This window comes from Diceros bicornis, chromosome 14 (genome assembly GCF_020826845.1).
Source record: "Diceros bicornis minor isolate mBicDic1 chromosome 14, mDicBic1.mat.cur, whole genome shotgun sequence".
Lineage (NCBI taxonomy): Eukaryota > Metazoa > Chordata > Mammalia > Perissodactyla > Rhinocerotidae > Diceros > Diceros bicornis.
In genome coordinates, this window is record NC_080753.1 from 42,863,460 (window position 1) to 42,881,232 (window position 17,773).

The 17,773-nt window shown below is 38.7% G+C and overlaps 1 protein-coding gene across 4 annotated transcripts in view; it reads right to left on the minus strand.

The window, feature by feature from the left end:
- Positions 1-17,773, minus strand: part of CARMIL1 (capping protein regulator and myosin 1 linker 1) — a 318,049-nt gene that overhangs the window by 171,925 nt on the left and 128,351 nt on the right. For 3 of the 4 annotated variants that reach the window (XM_058555125.1, XM_058555128.1, XM_058555127.1), the window contains 2 exons: positions 16,285-16,344; positions 7,933-8,054 (listed from right to left, as the gene is read on the minus strand). In XM_058555125.1, coding sequence (XP_058411108.1) covers positions 7,933-8,054; positions 16,285-16,344 — 182 coding nt within the window. The remainder of the gene's footprint in view (positions 1-7,932; positions 8,055-16,284; positions 16,345-17,773) is intronic. The other variant, XM_058555129.1, reaches the window with a different exon arrangement.

The following is a 17,773-nucleotide window of genomic DNA, read 5'->3' on the forward strand; positions in this document are numbered from 1 at the left end:
GGATCCCAGGCACGCACCGAGGCACCACTTGTCAGGCCATGCTGTGGCGGCGTCCCATATAAAGTGGATGGATATTAGCCCAGGGCCAGTCTTCCTCACAAAATAAACAAACAAACAAATAAATAAATAATTTAAAGAAGTAAACAAACTCCTATTTTGCCACTTCTCTTCACAATAACCTCATCTTTTCAGACTTCCATCAGCTTTTGACTTCATAAAGTGATTTACAATACTATTGTTATTATAATAGTAAAGAACTATCATCCTAACATACCTATGCTAATACTCAGCCAACTTTTCAATGTGTCACATATGAAAGAATAATCAAGTATGCTGAAAGCATAAGAAAAAAGTCACGTTAGGTTACTATTCTGTCACCTAAAAAGGATGTTATTATCCACATTTAACAAAAAAAAAATCAAATTACAGAAATGCAATCAACTTACATATAAACATATAATAAAAAAACTCCTAAACATCAAAGAAATTCTCTACAAGTGTCACCAATTTCCTTTCTGACAGTGTAGGCTTTCATTCCGATGCCTCTGAGTAACTGACTGCCACAGCTTACGCAGCGAAAATTTCTGGAGCACTATTTAAAAAGTTTACAAGAGTTAATTTAATCCTCACAAAACTGCATTGATATCACAATTCCTTGAGGCATTCAGAGGTGAGTTAACTTGCCTGAAGTCTCACCCCCTAAAGCATCCAGACAATCTGACACCTTCTAGTTCCACCTTGAGGCTCTCTCACTCAAGTTCATAAAGCAGAGCTGCCAGGCTGATTCTCCCTTAAACGCACCTGTCATTTTATTCTAAAGGTCAAAAGCCTTCACTAGCTGCCCAGTGCCTGTCCTTGAGGCTTCTATTCAGGGCCTCTCTAGGTGGACCTCACCTTGACATCACAGTGGTATCTGCAGGCTCCCAATTCCAAGCACCTTCGGCTGCTGCTGTCCCCTGAAGGCACACTGCACCTGCCCTGCCCTCCCCTCCACTTCTAGCCATTGACTTCCCCCACAGAACCCTCCCCAGGCCCACCCTCAACAAAAGCCCTCCTCTCGAAAAAAGAGAAAAGCGAACACAAATCCAACATTATTTTCTTGATATCCGAGTTAAATGTTACTTTCCCTTCTCTGAAATCTGAGTGTTTCACTCTCTTCATCGTATTATTTGTGGAACTTTCTTACACTACCTTTAGACTATAAATTCTTAGATGGCAGGAAACATGTTACTCATCTACGTGTGTCTGGGGAATTTCTTGAGTGAACATTTTCCACATTAATTCTAACTTGTCTTAATGACTTAATTTAATGTAAGAAAATCTAGCTTGGTGTTGGAGAATGGCCAAGGTTCTTGATACTAGAAAAGCTGAAGGCCGTAACACAAAACAGCTTCCTGAAGAGAACTGCCATTACAGACACCTCTGTGAAAACAGATTCAACAAACTTAGACCATAAATATTTCCCTAGATTCTCCCCACTACCATTGTCTCAGGTGAGGCCTCCAATGATAGTCAATATCGCACAGCAAAGATGAGAATGTTCACAAAACAATGCTAACAGTGATTTGATTTTTAAACCTAAATTTTCTTCTTTAATCTTTAAATTTTCTCTATATTTTGAAATAAACTTTCCTTATTTAATGAGGGGGAAAAAAAGAATTTTGTAAAGGAAGGAGAGAGGAAGAGATAAACATCCTTACATATATGTGTAGAGGGGAGGTGAAAAGAAGATACTAGTGCGAATATTAATTTCAATTAACATTTTTCATTTTTTTTCTACTTGTATTCTCTTGATTATAGTCAAGAAGACTGATTGTATTTTATAGATATTTATATACTATTTTTATATATTTGATTTTAATCATGGATGTTATTTTCAAAATTATATTTGGGTAAAACCAATTCAGATCTTTGCAGGTATTGTTTCATTTATATACAGCCAAACTTAGATTATTCAAGAACTGATTATCTGAACAGAGAGCTGTCCCAGCTGTGTTTTTCCTCCCAATTCTCCTGGTTCTTGATATCTGCTCACCAGACATTTTCCTGTTGACCAGTCTCTACTAGAAGTGCCCTGAGCAAGGAAGGAGATGAGGGCTGGGGACCCAAGGTCCCCGAGATGGGATCAGGTAATATATTTGATGGGACAAATGACTCACGGCTTGGAAAGTCCAAATATAGTTTCACACTCTCCAACTTATTATGAGTGGAACATATGACGTTACTGGGGACATATTTTACTTTGCATGTTCTATATTATTTATGTAAAGGAACTATTTCCCTTACTGACAGCTTTGACTTAAGGCATACCAGGAATGTAGAAGAAAGGATACAGTTACCCACTTCTTCACTCTCTCTAGTCACAATAATCAACACCAACGTAATTATACATTTCCCCTGCCAAAATCATGTAACGCAATCTAAGGAACTTCAAGAATAAAGGCAGAATATGCAAGTCACAAAATATTAAGAGTTTATTTTGACAAGCTAACTGTGTGTTGGGTAGGAAAGCGAAATAAAAGTCAAATACATTTAAGTTATTTAAACTCTCTGCCAAGTCCTTCTAAATTATAATCTGTACTTTATTCCACATTAGTATCTTCATTTGAACTGCCTTTCCATTCTCTACCCTCTCCTCTAAATCCTCTCCATCCTTTTCAAGCAGGTCTCCTCTGCACAGCCAGCCTGCCCTCATTCACCTCCCAATTACACCAGAACACCTACTATCTCATCTGTTTCCTGTCACCTCATTTCAAGCATACTGTGGCTTGAAGGCAGAGCCACTGTCCTCTAACTTCTGTATGTTCACAGGTCATATCACCCAACAATGTAGTAGGCACAGAGTAAGCATGAAATTTATGTGCTCATCCAAAACCCGAGTGTGCCAAGGACTAGGGATTTAAGATTAATAAAAACACAACCTTTGCTCAAGCAGCTCCCAGGCTAGAAGGAAGAATAGATATGTCTTGTGCTCTGCATCCCTCTTACCTTCTCAAGAATATTGCTGATTTATTATTGCTGCCTCCAGCAACAATCTCTCTCTACTAGATCATTCCTCTCATTAGAGCCATATGCTTTAATATCTCCCATTCTGAATACAAATAAATCCCCCGTAATTCCTCATACCTGTTAGCTACATACCATTTATCAGTTTTCCTTCATAGCTAAACTTCGCTAAGAAGTTTTCCACATACGTCACATCCACTTTCTCTATTCTGAGTTCATCCCACAAGAACTGTGCCCTTCACAGTACCAATCCACTCGACACCCCTCTGTCCTCAGCTTGTTCAATGCCCAGTATCTTCTGCAATCACCCACTCTTTCCTTCAGAAAATCCTCCCAGGCTCTGGGTTTCCACTTGAATCCTCACCCAGCTCCCCTTGTGGCTCTTCCTCTTTCACTTGACCACTAAACGTTGGGCTCATTCCCAAGACACCTTCTCTTCTAGGTCCACATCTCTCTCTAGATGATCTCATCAACAGTCATGCATTCAAGACCATCTTTACACTAATGACTCTAACGTTTGCTACATCTCCAGACCCGGACCTTTCCTCCAAGCTACAATGTCACCTATCTAACTGCCTGTCCCTTATCCCCACCTAAATGTCCTACATCTCAAATTTAGCATGCAGAAATTTAAAACAGAATAGTTGGCGAGTCCCCCCCCCAAAAAAAAACTTGTCCCTACACCTACCCTAGGCTCCCTTCATCTCATTGAAAAGTAGTATTCATCACTAAGTTATCAAACCAGAAATCTAGGAGCCATCCTTGATTCTTCCCTTTCCTCCCTGCCATCACCGACCTAATCCATCAGCAAGTCCTGTATCCAAAATAAATCTTATATCTACCATCTCTCTCATCTTTATCTGTATCATTACCTTACTCCCATCCACAGCCACCTCCTACCTAGATTACTACAAGTGACCAAATTAGCTTTCTGTCTACTCTTGCCCCTTCCTGATCTATCTATTCTCTCACTACCAGCAAAAATAATTTCCATAAAATATATAAGAAATCATGTCACATCCCTACTTACAACCTTACAGTGGCTTCCTACTGAAATGCTACTAAATTCCAAACTCTTTACCATGAGGCTCTACATAAACTAACCAGTGCCTATGTTTCCAGCCTCATCTTATGCTATTTCTTATCCCCTCCCATCTTCATTCTCCTTTCTTCATATACTCCAGCTATACTGGCTATCTTTCAGTTCCTCAAAGGCACCAAGCCCTTGCTAAGCAGATGAAATAGCATGACCGAAGGCCTGAGAAGAAAATGTTCTTTGCCTCCTTTAGGCTCCTTCTCTTCCACTAGGTCTGTTCAAAGTATCATGGCCACAGGGAGGCTTCTGCAGACAGAAGTTTATTCTTTATATTAGTCCTGTATGGAAGATCAGTTGCAAGCATTTATTCAAATCTACAGTTACTTCATTTATTTATTCCCAATGTAAGTTCCATGTGGGCAGGGACCACGTTCACTGTTGGACCCCAATATTTAGCACTCCGTCTAGCATATAGCAGAAACTCAATAAATACTCACTGAATGTATAAAAAAAACAATTATAACACACCGTGATACGTGTTAGTATAGGATGTGATCACCAAGTTCTAAGGAAACATGAATAGAGAAACTCTTTACACATCTGGGCTATGTCTTTTGGAGTGGGAGTTTCTCAGGATTAGGAGCCTATATAAAAGCACTGAAGGGCCAGCCCCGGTGGCCTGGGTTTGGTTCCCGGGCGTGGACCTACGCCACTCGTCTGTCATGCTGTGGCAGTGGCTTACATACAAAAAGAGGAAGACTGGCAGCAGATGTTAGCTGAGGGCAAATCTTCTTCAGCAAAAAAAAAAGCACTGAAAATATAGAAATGGCTGATTGTGTTCAAGAATAGGCTAGATTATAGATTATGGGACAAGATGGCACTGGTCTTCTATGCCAGGCTACACAATTTAGATTTTATCAGGAAGGATAGCCATTAGAGAACTTATGCAAGGAATGATGCTATTTGGATTACAGAAAGATAACTCAGGTGACAGTATGGAAGATGCATTGCAAGGGGAAGAACTGGAGACAGAGAGGCGAGCTAGAAAGATGTTGGACTGGGAAAGTGAGCCGGTCTAAGCTAAGGCAGTGGAAATGAGAAGATAGAGAAAAGGCTAGACCAAGAGACATTAAGACAGAATGAGGGGCCAGCCCAGTGGCGCAGCGGTTAAGTGCACGCGCTCTGCTTCGGCAGCCCAGGGTTTGCGGGTTCGGATCCTGGGCGCGCACTGACTCATTGCTTGTCAAGCCATGCTGTGGCAGCATCCCATATAAAGTAGAGGAAGACGGGCATGGATGTTAGCCCAGGGCCAATCTTCCTCAGCAAAAAAAAAAGGAGGATTGGCATCGGATGTTAGCTCAGGGCTGATCTTCACAAAAAAAAAAAAAAAGCTTGGCAACAAGATGTGCGAATAAGGAACAAGAGATCAAAGCACCTCAGCTTCTAACTTGAGAGACTATGTCAAGTGATGAATCTACTAAGCGAGATAGAATATCCAATGTGGGCAGGTTTTAGGGGAAAAAGTAAGTTCAGTTTAGGACAAAGTGTGAGGTGCTTAGGGACATCCTTGTGGAGCTAGCCAATAAGTAGCCAGGACATAGAAATGAAGATCAGGGTAAAGTGGAGGTCATGGATTTGGAAACCAACATATATGTAGTAACTACCTGTCTGGAAACAGAGCTGATTATTAAATACTTATTGTTTACTATTTGTTGCCTGAACATTTTAACAAGAAGTTAAATGGAAGATAATAGCGAAAACACTTTTTCTATACAATTTTCTCTGGGAAGAAAAAATGGAAAGAATCCAAACCAAAAGTAAAATTGGTAATTCCCTCAAAATTCCTAGAATATTAAACAAATAAAACTGCATTTTAAAGAAAATAGAGATTCTAAATATTGCTCTGAGTGTCTTATAAGCTCTTGCTAAATAAAGCTGTGCTTAATACTTATTTCATCAGTGTTAATTCTGAATGAAGGGAAGGACATTATAAGGAAACATGTACAAAGTCACATTACTAAATGTAGTTTATGGAAAATGGGTTGTAGTTATTGCTAACTCATGATTACCCCAGACAGCTCTCTGGTGGCTTTAAGGATGATGAGAAAACCATTCCTAAGAACGTTTTCGTTCTGAGTATTTCCCCACCGCCACTCCTGATTCACTCCTCACCTCATCCTACCACTCCCTGCCAGCCCGTGCCTCTCCTCCACACACACAAGCGTGTATGTGACTGGAGACCAGGAAGAGCTTGCCTTTAAGATACCTCATACCTGGAAATTCTAGCCAGGCAGGAGTCAGAGGGCAGCCCCAGCTCGCCCACTCCACTCCACTGGAATGAGGCCAGAGGACACTTGGCTCCCACCAGTTACTCAGAGGAGCGCAAGGAGACTTAAGCTTCAGAAAAGACGAGGCACTAGGTGAACAACAGAGAGCACAGCACCAGCCCCTCCATTCTGGTGCGTGAGGTGGAGAAAAGAGAGAACAACCCAGGGTCAAAAGAACCAAGCGGGTCTCCGAGAGCCAAAGAGATTGAAAGGAAGCTCCTATCCCCACTGAGCCTCTTTCAGTCACCCAAAAGGTTTGAAAGACACGGAGACTAGGTGTTTCTGCGGCTTTGCCTCTTGATTTACAGGCAGAGCACTGTAGGGACATGTTCTATGATGGGCAGCAGTCCCCAAAATTCCCCTTCTGCCCCCACCAAGCAAGGCACACAGCTAACCACCTTAGACACGTCTATGTGAGGCTTCACAGCCTTCTCAGCCTGCAGGGAGAGCAACGGGAGAGGGATTTTCTACAATCCGTGCATCATCTCCTTCCATCAGGAAGGTATTCTGACTATGAAATAGTATTTTAGGGAGCTTTCTGACGTAAGGATCTCTCTGGCTTTCCCCCTTTCCAACAACCCACACACTCCCTAAGTACAAACTCTGTTACCCAAGCACATAGTCAATCCTGATGAAAAATGCTTAACAAAAAAATATAAGGGCATGTACAGACAAAATTTACTAATATCTCTAATATGTATTTCAGAAAACTAAGAGGAAAATGAAAGAGGCTAATTTTTACATTTAGGTGTTTTTTAAGTTTCTTCTTTTCCTTTTTTTTTTTTTTAATTTTTTATTTTCATTTATTTTATTTATTTATTTTTTTGTGAGGAAGATCAGCCCTGGGCTAACATCTGCCAATCCTCCTCTTTTTTTGCTGAGGAAGATCAGCCCTGAGCTAACATCCGATGCCAATCCTCCTCTTTTTGCCGAGGAAGATGGGCCCTGGGCTAACAGCCGTGCCCATCTTCCTCCACTTTATATGGGACGCCACCACAGCAAGGCTTGACAAGCAGTGTGTTGGTGCACTCCTGGGATCCGAACCTGCAAACCCCAGGCCGCCGCAGCAGAGTGTGCGCACTTAACCACTTGTGCCACCAGGCTGGCCCCAATTTAAGTTTTTTCTTACTGAACAGAAAAAAAACAAGGAAAATGAAGCACTCTCACTTTTCATTAATACTATACCTGATGCCTTTATACAAAGCATTCAGCGCATGCCATTCTGCTAATAGTTGTGAGTAAAAATCACAGTAGGGTAAATCTCAAGTTACATTAAAAAGGTTTCTGTTTTAGTCTTATGAGTAGAGGTGAAAGGATTGCCAAATCCCTTCATCACTCAAGTTCTTTAAAGTAAAGAATAAAATAAAGAATAAAAGAAGAAGACATAGAAAACCTCAGACACACAATACAAAGTTTTGAGTTAGGGTTTTGGTATTTAATGTTTAAGAGAAGAAGGAAGTACGAGAGAGGAAGTGAAAGGGCAAGAGGAAGGCCCGTTCTCCTTGGCCATTTCAAGGAAGAACAAGTGCTCTGCTCTCCTCACCCTTCCCCAGAAGAACTCACACTGGAGAGAGGCCAGGAAATATCTTCCGCAGGCAGGTGCCGATGTGAGCCAGCACGTCACTCACGTCCTCGGACGACGCCATCTTCATGGAGATGGTGCACTTCTCAGTTTCTACAACCATCTGCAAGAACCCAGTTGGACACTGCTTAATAACAAGTCCAATTCCTTGAATTTTTAATTCTAAATAATGTAAACTATGTACTCACACTGATATGTCTTAATACGATACCAACTTTTTTTTTTTTTTGAGAAAGACTGGCCCTGAGCTAACATCTGTTGCCAGTCTTCCTCTTTTTCTTTTCTCTCCCCAAAGCCCCAGTACATAGTTGTATATCCTAGTTGTAGGTCCTTCTAGTTCTTTTATGTGGGACACCACCTCAGCATGGCTTGATGAGCGGTGAGTAGGTTGGCACCCAGGATCCAGACTGGCAAACCCCAGGCCACCAAAGTGTAATGCACAAACTTAACCACAATACCACCAGGCCAGCCCCAATACCAGCTTTTTAAGTACTTCCTTAAAATAACATTCTTAGTTTAAGACTCAAAGAACTGTTTGAGTCTTAGAAACTGAAGCAAGTGTTTTTAAGGGCCAAACTGCAGATTTAAACAGAACCCGCATGTGACGGAGACCGAATTTGCACATTCGCATATGACTTCTCCTTTTACCAAGATTTTGTCTTGAGATGTAGTCTGATGAGGTCTGTCATATCCCTACTACCCAGTGTAAGTAAGAAACCTCCTTCAGGGCCCGGCCCTGTGGTGCAGAGGTTAGGTTTGCACGATCCGCTTTGGCGGCGGCCCAGGGTTCACAGGTTCAGATCCTGGGTGCAGACCTACTCACTGCTCATCAAGCCATGCTGAGGCCGCGTCCCACATAGAAGAGCTACAACTCAACAACTAAGATACACAACTATACTGAGGCTTGGGGAAGAAAACAGAAAAAGAGGAAGATTGGCAACAGATGCTAGCACAGGGCCAATCTTCCTCAAAAAATAAAATTAAAAAAAAATTAAAAAAAAAACAAACGTCCTTCAATGAATATCTGAGGGCGATCTGATAGTTACCTTTTTTAAAAAAATACGTTTTAAAAACAAAACACTGGGGCCGGCCCAGTAGCGCAAGCAGTTAGGTGCACGCACTCCACTGTGCTGGCCCCGGGGTTCGCCGGTTCGGATCCCGGGCGTACACTGACCCACCACTTGGCAAGCCATGCTGTGGAGGCGTCCCATATAAAGTGGAGGAAGATGAGCACGGATGTTAGCCCAGGGCCAGTCTTCCTCAGCAAAAAAAGAGGAGGATTGGCAGATGTTAGCTCAGGGCCGATGTTCCTCACAAAAATAAAATAAAATAAAAACAAAACACTTTATGAAATGTTTAATGAAATGTTAAAACCTTTTGCCTGGTAACTAAAGAAAAATCAAATGCTTATAAAAGTTTCAACTTTTCTAAGTGATACTTGGAAAGGATTATATGAAGGGAATAGGGTAATAAATGTCCAGTGCTAGGCAAAGACTCATTCCTATAATTAACTGCTGGAGATATCCAAAATTTATACCAACAATGTCGGCCCTGAGGTCATACAGCTAGTCCTATAAATAAATATAAATCAACCTGGAGAAAAGGGCAGATCACAAAAGGGACAATAGGTCATTTCAAATTTAAAAAATCAACTTCAATCACGGAAAAAAAAAAAGATAACCATTAAAATATCCTCATACATCTATTTCCTGTTGTACTTAATTTGTACAAAAATTTGGCAGGGGAACACTACATTTAATGTGCAACTAACCAACTGGATTAACAAAGCAGTTTTTAGATTTGCTTTAGGTTGTCTTAAAATTAGCTAAATTTTATACATATATTAATATATATTAATAATAATCTGTCTTTCAAAGTGTTTATGTTGAAAGGAAAAGTGATGCAATTTATTTGTCAAAATGATGAGACCAAATAAAAAGATTTAAATGATATGAGTCCCTAAAATGTTACTTTTCCATAAGCATCCCTAGAGAAATCTGTTAAGTGTTTAATATGTACCACCTCTGTGCCAGTTAGTTGGCTCCCTATATAAAAAATATATTTTTAATCCTAATTTTCAGCATGTTCCTCAAGAAATTAATGGCGCAGGCTTTGAAATTCTCTAGGCAGAGACTGTACTGGTCTTCTAGAAGCTGGTCCAAGAGATATTTCCCCCCAAAAAGGCAGCAAGCATTATTGTACTTGGAGGTGTTTACTGATCAACTCCAGGATATCTCAGTGAGGTGTCTTAAGTAAGACTAAAGCTGCTTTGTGCAGTTAAACTCAGATGCTTCATAGGCTCACGTCTGTGCATATGCATGTTTCATAAAAAGTCAGATACTTTGGGATGCAGCCATTGTGTCTGTCTTCTACATCCTGCCCCCAAACTTCCCACCATGGGTAATGATATTTTTCACTACAGGGTACTTCTACTTTCTTCACATCTAGCACATCTATTCAGTTCACAGTTTGGGTACGAGTAATTAGTAATTTGCTTATTCTAATTCCACTTACTCTTAACACCTAATCATCTTTAATTGCACAGAATTGAATAGAGTGACAGGGAAGGAAAAAAAAGGTGACAGGTGAGGGAATAAATGAAGCCTTCAAATTCAACCTTCCATGAAAGCACTCACACAGTCCTGCATAATATGGCACCACCTTTGCATAATGTAAAGATTGCAACAAAGTGATAGAGATGAGACTAACACAATAAATCATTTCATCAGGATGAAGAACCCCCTCTCAATACCTCTTTCCCTCCTCTTTCAGCTGGGGAAAAACAGAATGTTTGAAATAATTTTTGCTTAGACACCTCACAGGACATAATCCATGACACCCAATACACATTTAAAATAATAATCAGAGATATAAACCATGGCATCTTATTTAAGATTCAAGTTTCCAACCCCACCCCACCTCCTTTTTTAAGGTAGAACAACCTAAAGACTAAACTTGAAGAGAAGCATTTTTTACTAAACCACAACCAACAGACCTGTGAAGTGTTTCTCTTTCCACTAAGAGATAGCCATGAGTGGTTTACCAAAATCATTCTATGACATAGCAAACAATTAACCTTATAACCAAAAAAAAAAAAAATCATAGCAGGTGTTTCAGTTGTACAAAGAACGGTCCAAAAATTCTATAGCTATAAAACTATATAACTGCTGGCTTCAATTTAGTGACAGTGAAGGCAACAGAACTTGAACACCAGAAAGTGCTATGGAAATGAGACTTGTAAAATATGATAAAGGTCTCCCACATTTCCACAAAAGGAAAACAGCAATGGTAAAAGCCACATTTGACTAACTCAATAACACATTCACATACTCTCATTCATACCCAAGGAAATGTCCTTGTCCCAGGCTTTTTATCTGAATTTATAAGCTATAATTAAATAATGATAAAAATCGCAATGACCAAAAAATTAATAAATCCCAGAGAACATTAGAAAAGAATGTCCTCCTAATCAAGGCTAGACTGTGTGTGCCACAGGCAGACGCTATCATCCTTATGATTTTACATAAGAGAAAATCAAAACTAGAGACATCAAGGGCCCTGACGTTACACAAGTAACTAATTCTCAACTACTGGAACACAACAGAATCAAATGCCCATGCCCACCCCAGACACATTGAATCATAATTCGTGTGTGTATGTGTGTGTGTGGTGTGTATGTGTGGAAGGAAAGATGTGACAGGAAGGGGTACTGCTGAAGCTATCAGTATTTTTAAAAAGCACTACAGGCAATTCTGAAACATTAAATTTTGATACTACTAAGTGACTAGTATTGCCAGTGTCTGAATTGCTAGCCCCTTTGCGGAAGCAGTACCATTGTTTCACTCTCATCTCATCTTCAAGGTCCACATGATGGGACAAAGTTAAACTGAAGTAATGTTGTAGAGCTATTCTTATGTACTTACAGTGACAGAACAGCTCCATGGGACTGAGGTGAACTGCTTTAGACCTAGTTTTTGTGAGTGCCCGACATACTGAAGGGGACACAACTACAAAGTGTGATAAGACCAGTTCTGGGAGCCACATGGGAAAATTAGTCTTGCTGTATGAACATTCTTTCTCATAATTAAATACCACAGTCAAATCATATTTTGAATATATTGGCACTAACATTTCAACAGCACCCTCTACTCCCTTTCCAACCTTCAAATCATAGACATAAACATTCCTGAATTAAGATCATCAAGAAGGCCCTGGTTATGTCATCATTCGTGAGTGATTATTCACTCTTGCATGTGTTTGCCGAAATGGGCAAACATATGGTGCTATAATTTTTCTTCCAACTCCAGTTTCTAGAGAATGATAAATGCATAGGATAAAACATTGCTCTAAGATGAACTACGGAAAAGTTCCAAAGATTTGTATGTAATCTCTATCAACATAAAGTGACAACTTTGACAATTTCTTTTAGGAACATTATCAACAAACCCCCATACACATGAGCATGCATGCGTGTGCGCGCGCACACACACATTTTCTTTATATTTTTAAAAACTAAAAGTAAGTAGAAGGAAGGAAATAATAAAGATCAGAGTAATAATCAATGAAACAGAAAAGAAAATCAATAGAGAAATCAATGAAACCAAGTTCTTTGGGAAGATCAATAGAACTGATACACCTCTAACCAGACTAATATGGGGGCAAAAAAAAAGGAGAGGAAAACCAAATTATCAGTATCAGGAATGATATTCTACAGATATTTAAAGGATAATAAGTTGATACTATGAACAATTTTATATCAATAAATTTGACATCTGAGATGAAATGGATAAATTTCTTAAAATATACAAATTACCAAAGCTCACTCAAGAAGCATATGAATGTATCTACCTCTATTAAAGACACAGAATTTGTAGTTAAAAACCTTCTGAAAGAGAAAACTCCAGGCCCAGATGACTTCACTGGTAAATTCAACCAAACATTTAAAGAAGAATTAATACCAACTCTACATAAATTTTTCTAAAAAGTTAAAGAGGAAAGACTACTTCCCAACTCATTCTATGAGCCCATGATTAATACAGAAAGCAGACAAAAACATTAAAAAAAGAGAAAACTACAGCCAATACCTCTCATACATAAATGCAAAGATTCTTCATAAAATTTTAACAAATGGAATACAACAATATATAAAATGGATAATACATCATGACCAAGTGGGGTTAATCCTGGGAATGAAATCATCATATTAAAAAAACTAAAAAGAAAACCACATAATAATCCCAATAGAGAAAAACCATTTGACAAAATACAACACGATTTCCTGATAAAAACTCTCAGCAAATTAGGAATAGAAGAGAACTTCCTCAATCAGATAAAGGGCATCTATGAAAAACCTATAGCTAACATCACACTTAATGGAAAAAGAACAATGCTTGCCCTCACAGATTAGGAATAAAACAAGGATGTCTGTTCTCACCACTTGTGTTCAGCACTGTACTGGAGGTGTTAGCCAGTGCAATTGTCAGGGGCTGAGATTTGATTTCACCCTACTTACTAGCCAATAAGTTAGCCTGTTGCTGTTTCATGAATGCTGGTAGGAGACAAGAGACTCCTGGGTCAAAGACAAAGGACTTTATCATTCATGGCACAGCAAAGGGTATGAGCATCTGTTTGCATTGATTCCCTCTTACCCACAAAGTCCCACAGGGTAACACAGAGGGCTCAGATAGATGGACACACAGTGGGTTGCTTACAGGAAAAGAACCAATGAACTTGAGTAATCTACTGTTTTCATAGTAAACAGTAAGCAAGCCTGCTCTTTGTTCAGAAAGGAAACAGTCCATCATCCCACAGACTGCTCACTGCAAACATAACCCTGAGAAGCAGCCTGGGTAAAGAGCAGTTCCAGCACTGAATTCTTGGCAAACCCAGCAACACACGTAGGGCTGGGAGAGACCCATGAGGATTGTCTCCCAACAGCAATGAGGCAAGAAAAAGGAATAAAAGGCATCAACATTGAAAAAGGAAGAAGTAAAATTGTCTTTATTCACAAATGACACAATCATCTATGCAGAAAATAATGGAATCTATAAAAAGAAGCTAATAGAATTAATAGGTGAGTATAGCAAGGTGGCAGGATACAAGAGCAATATGGAAAAATCCATTGTATTTCTATATACCAGCAAGAAACAACTGAAAATTGAAATTTAAAGCAATACCATTTAGAACAGCACAAAAATATGAAATACTTAGGAATAAATCTGACAAAAGATGTATAAGATCTGTACATTGAAAGCTACAACAAAATACTACTGAGAGAAATTAAAGAAGACCTAAATACATGGATAAATATACAGTTTTCTTGGGTCAGGGACTCCATATTGTTAAGATGTCAATTCTCCTCAAACTGATTTATAAATTCAATATAATCCCAATCAAAATCTCAGCAGGCTTTTTTGTAGAAACTGAGCTGAGTCTAAAATTCAAATGGAATCACAAAGGATCTAGAATCACTAAAACAACTTTGAAAAAGAACAACAAACGTGGAGGACTAACAGTCTCTGATTTCGAGCCTTACTATAAAGCTACAGTAACAAAGACAGTGTGATAGACACATAAAGATAGACAAAGACCAAAGGGATGGGATTCAGAGTCCAAAAATAGACCAACATTTACATGAACAATTGATCTTCAAAAAAAGGGAAAGCCAGTTCAGTGGGCAAACAACAGTCTTTGAAAGAAATGGTACTGAAACAAGTGTAAATACCACACATATGCAACAAAAAAAAGAACATTGATCTATATGTTGCTTTATATACAAAAATTATCTCAAAATGGATCATACACCTAAATGTATAACCTAAAGCTATAAAACTTCTGGGAGACATAAAACATTCTATGACCTTGGGTTAAGCAAAGATTCATTCAATATGACACTAGCACAATCCACAAAAGAAAACATTGATAAACTGGACTTCATAAAAATTTAAAAGTTCTGCTCTTTGAAAAGCACCATAAAGAAAATGAAAAGACAAGCCACAATCTCAGAAAAAATATGTATAAATCATATATCTGATAAAAGATTTGTATTCAGAATATATAAAGAACTCTTAAAACAATAAGAAAGCATATAACTCAATTTAAAAAATGGCAAAAGATTTGAACTGATACTTGAACAAAGAAGATCTATAATGGCAAATAAGCAGATAAAAAGATGCTCAGTATCTTTAGTCATTAGAGAAATGCAAATTAAAACTACAATGAGAAAGCACTGCATACTTATTAGAATGGCTAAAATTAAAAACCTTGACCATATCAGTATCAGGGAGGATGCAGAGGAACTGGAACTCTCATACACTGCTGGGGGCAATGTAAAATGGTACAACCACTTTGGGAAACAGTTTAGCAGTGTCTGAAAAAGTTAAACATATACCTACCAGGCAATTCAGCCATTCCACTCCTAGACATACACCTAGAAAATGAAAGCCTATGTCCAATCAAAGCTTTGTCCATAAATGTTCATCACAGCATTGCTTGTCATAGCCCAAAACTGGAAACAACCCAAATGTCCATCACCAGGTGAATGGATAAACAAAACTGTGATATAGCCATACAATGGAACGCTACTCAGCAATAACAAGGCATGCACTATTGAGACAAAATAACAAAATAAATCACTCTCAAAATAATTATACTGACTGAAAGAAGGCAGACAATAAAGAGTACATACACTGTACGATTCCATTCATATAAAATTTTAGAAAATGCAAACTAATCTATAGTGACAGAGAGCAGATTCCTGTACATCACTACAGATGAGGAGGAAGGACAGGAGGGAGTATTTACTAAGGTGTACAAGGAAGCCCTGGGGTGGTGAATATATTCAGTATCTTGACTGTGGTAATGGTTTCATGGGCATACATATGTCGAAACTTAGGTTTACTGCATGTTACTTATAGCACAATAAAGCTGTTTTTAAAAGTCTATATTTTATTAACACCAAAAAAACTCATTTATCACTATATTCCCAGAAAGATCTTATATAGTCCTATATAATACCTATGAAATTTTAGTGCTAAAATGTGTTGTACGAAATCTCTAAGGAACAGTACTCTCATGTTTACATCTCCAGCTAACATAGAGCTAATTAGTTCTTTTCAAACTGAGTTATGGACAATGTGTTTTCCTTATCAGAACACATTCCCAACCACTACCCACACAGTCCCTGTTCAGTCCCTCATTTGGAAACTTCCATTTTCCCTAGTCTTGTTTTTATACATTATCTCAATAAACTTTAAATAGCGATGGTTTCAGAAACTCAAGAAAGGTTACGACCCGGCAGTTATGACAACCAGGTTTCTGTTGCTCACACTCACCTGAGCTGGCTTGCTGCAGATGACGCCATGAATCTCCAAGTAGCTGAAGGTTAACTCGAGCTGCAATTGAGGGAGGGGGAGAAATAAAGACCTGTAATGAGGGTTTTAAAACATATAATTCAAGGTAAAAATGCTACAATTAGAAACAGTCCAAAGGCAAACAAGAAATTGGGCCTCTTCTGAAGGTAGGCTGGTTTAATATCTCCTTGTCATTCAATAAGATATGACCTTGATTTATCATATTTCAGAAAAATTATTATCTACTTTCCTAAAGGGAGCTACATGTCCAACTTTTTATATTTCATCCAGGGTCAAACCCAATGGAAAGTTTTTGTACTTCTACTCCAGTATTTATTCATTGAGTACTGAATGTCTGAAGTGAGCCATCTAACTACACTTTTTTCTTATTCATTGAGTACTGAATGTATGAAGTGAGCCATCTAAATATGCTTTTTTCTTTTACTTCAAAATTTCACTTGAGAAAGTCATATCAGGATAAAGTCAATGTTAGTTTTCCCTTCTTTCTAAACCTTTACCTCTTGGGTTACACTCTGACCACTTGTGGAGTCATCATTCCTTCCACTGTCTTTCATAAAAATTCATACTTTAAATAGATTTCTAAAAGTATTTAGGAATTTTAAACCATGCTTAAATGAAACACACACAGTTAAATAAAAGTCTACTCTCTCTGCATGTAGTAAATGATGATTTACTTCCTTTCTATTTAAATACTATGTGCCCCTTCCTCTCTTCTCCTGTGATCAGCATTTCTTTTTCTTCAAAATGTCTCCTGTGTCGCACTCTTTGCCTATTTTTCCTGGAAAATAGCCACTAATCTTTCTCCCAGTTTTGCAGTCTTTCATCCAACTACAGCAAACAGTCACAGGGCATGGGACTAGAGACAATGGAGGTCTGAGCGGATCAGTTTATTTAACCCTCTTACCTTAAAACTAGAAATGTAATGGGAAAGGAACCCACCCAGAAACAAACCCACAGACCCTTAGTTCTGCTCCCTGGTGGCATGTTGTACCATTATAAATTTTGTAGGATAAATGTCAGAACAGAGAACCCAGAATCTCCAATAAATAACTTGAAGTATGGTGATGAGGACTGGAGGTAGAAAGATAATTCATTCTTTCATTATTCACTTAGTCAACCAACAGACATTTATGGAAGGTCTACTATGTTCCAGGATTGGAAATACAAAGAGGAAAGAGGCACTTATCTTGTCCTCCAAGAGATAATGCAGCATCGGAGGCAGAATTTAAAGATTCAATTAGAGTAGAAGTCTTCTTACCTATCATCATCAAAGATCTATACCTGGTTGGGTTTGAAAAGTCAGGTTTTCAAACCCAACCAGGGTTTGAAGCAGGGAATTATTTCAGGGTTAGAGCAGGGAATTATTTTCCTAAAAAGTATACATATCTACCTTCAATTATTTCAAATTAGAACTTATAAACATATTCTCATTTGCTAGCCTTTGACACAA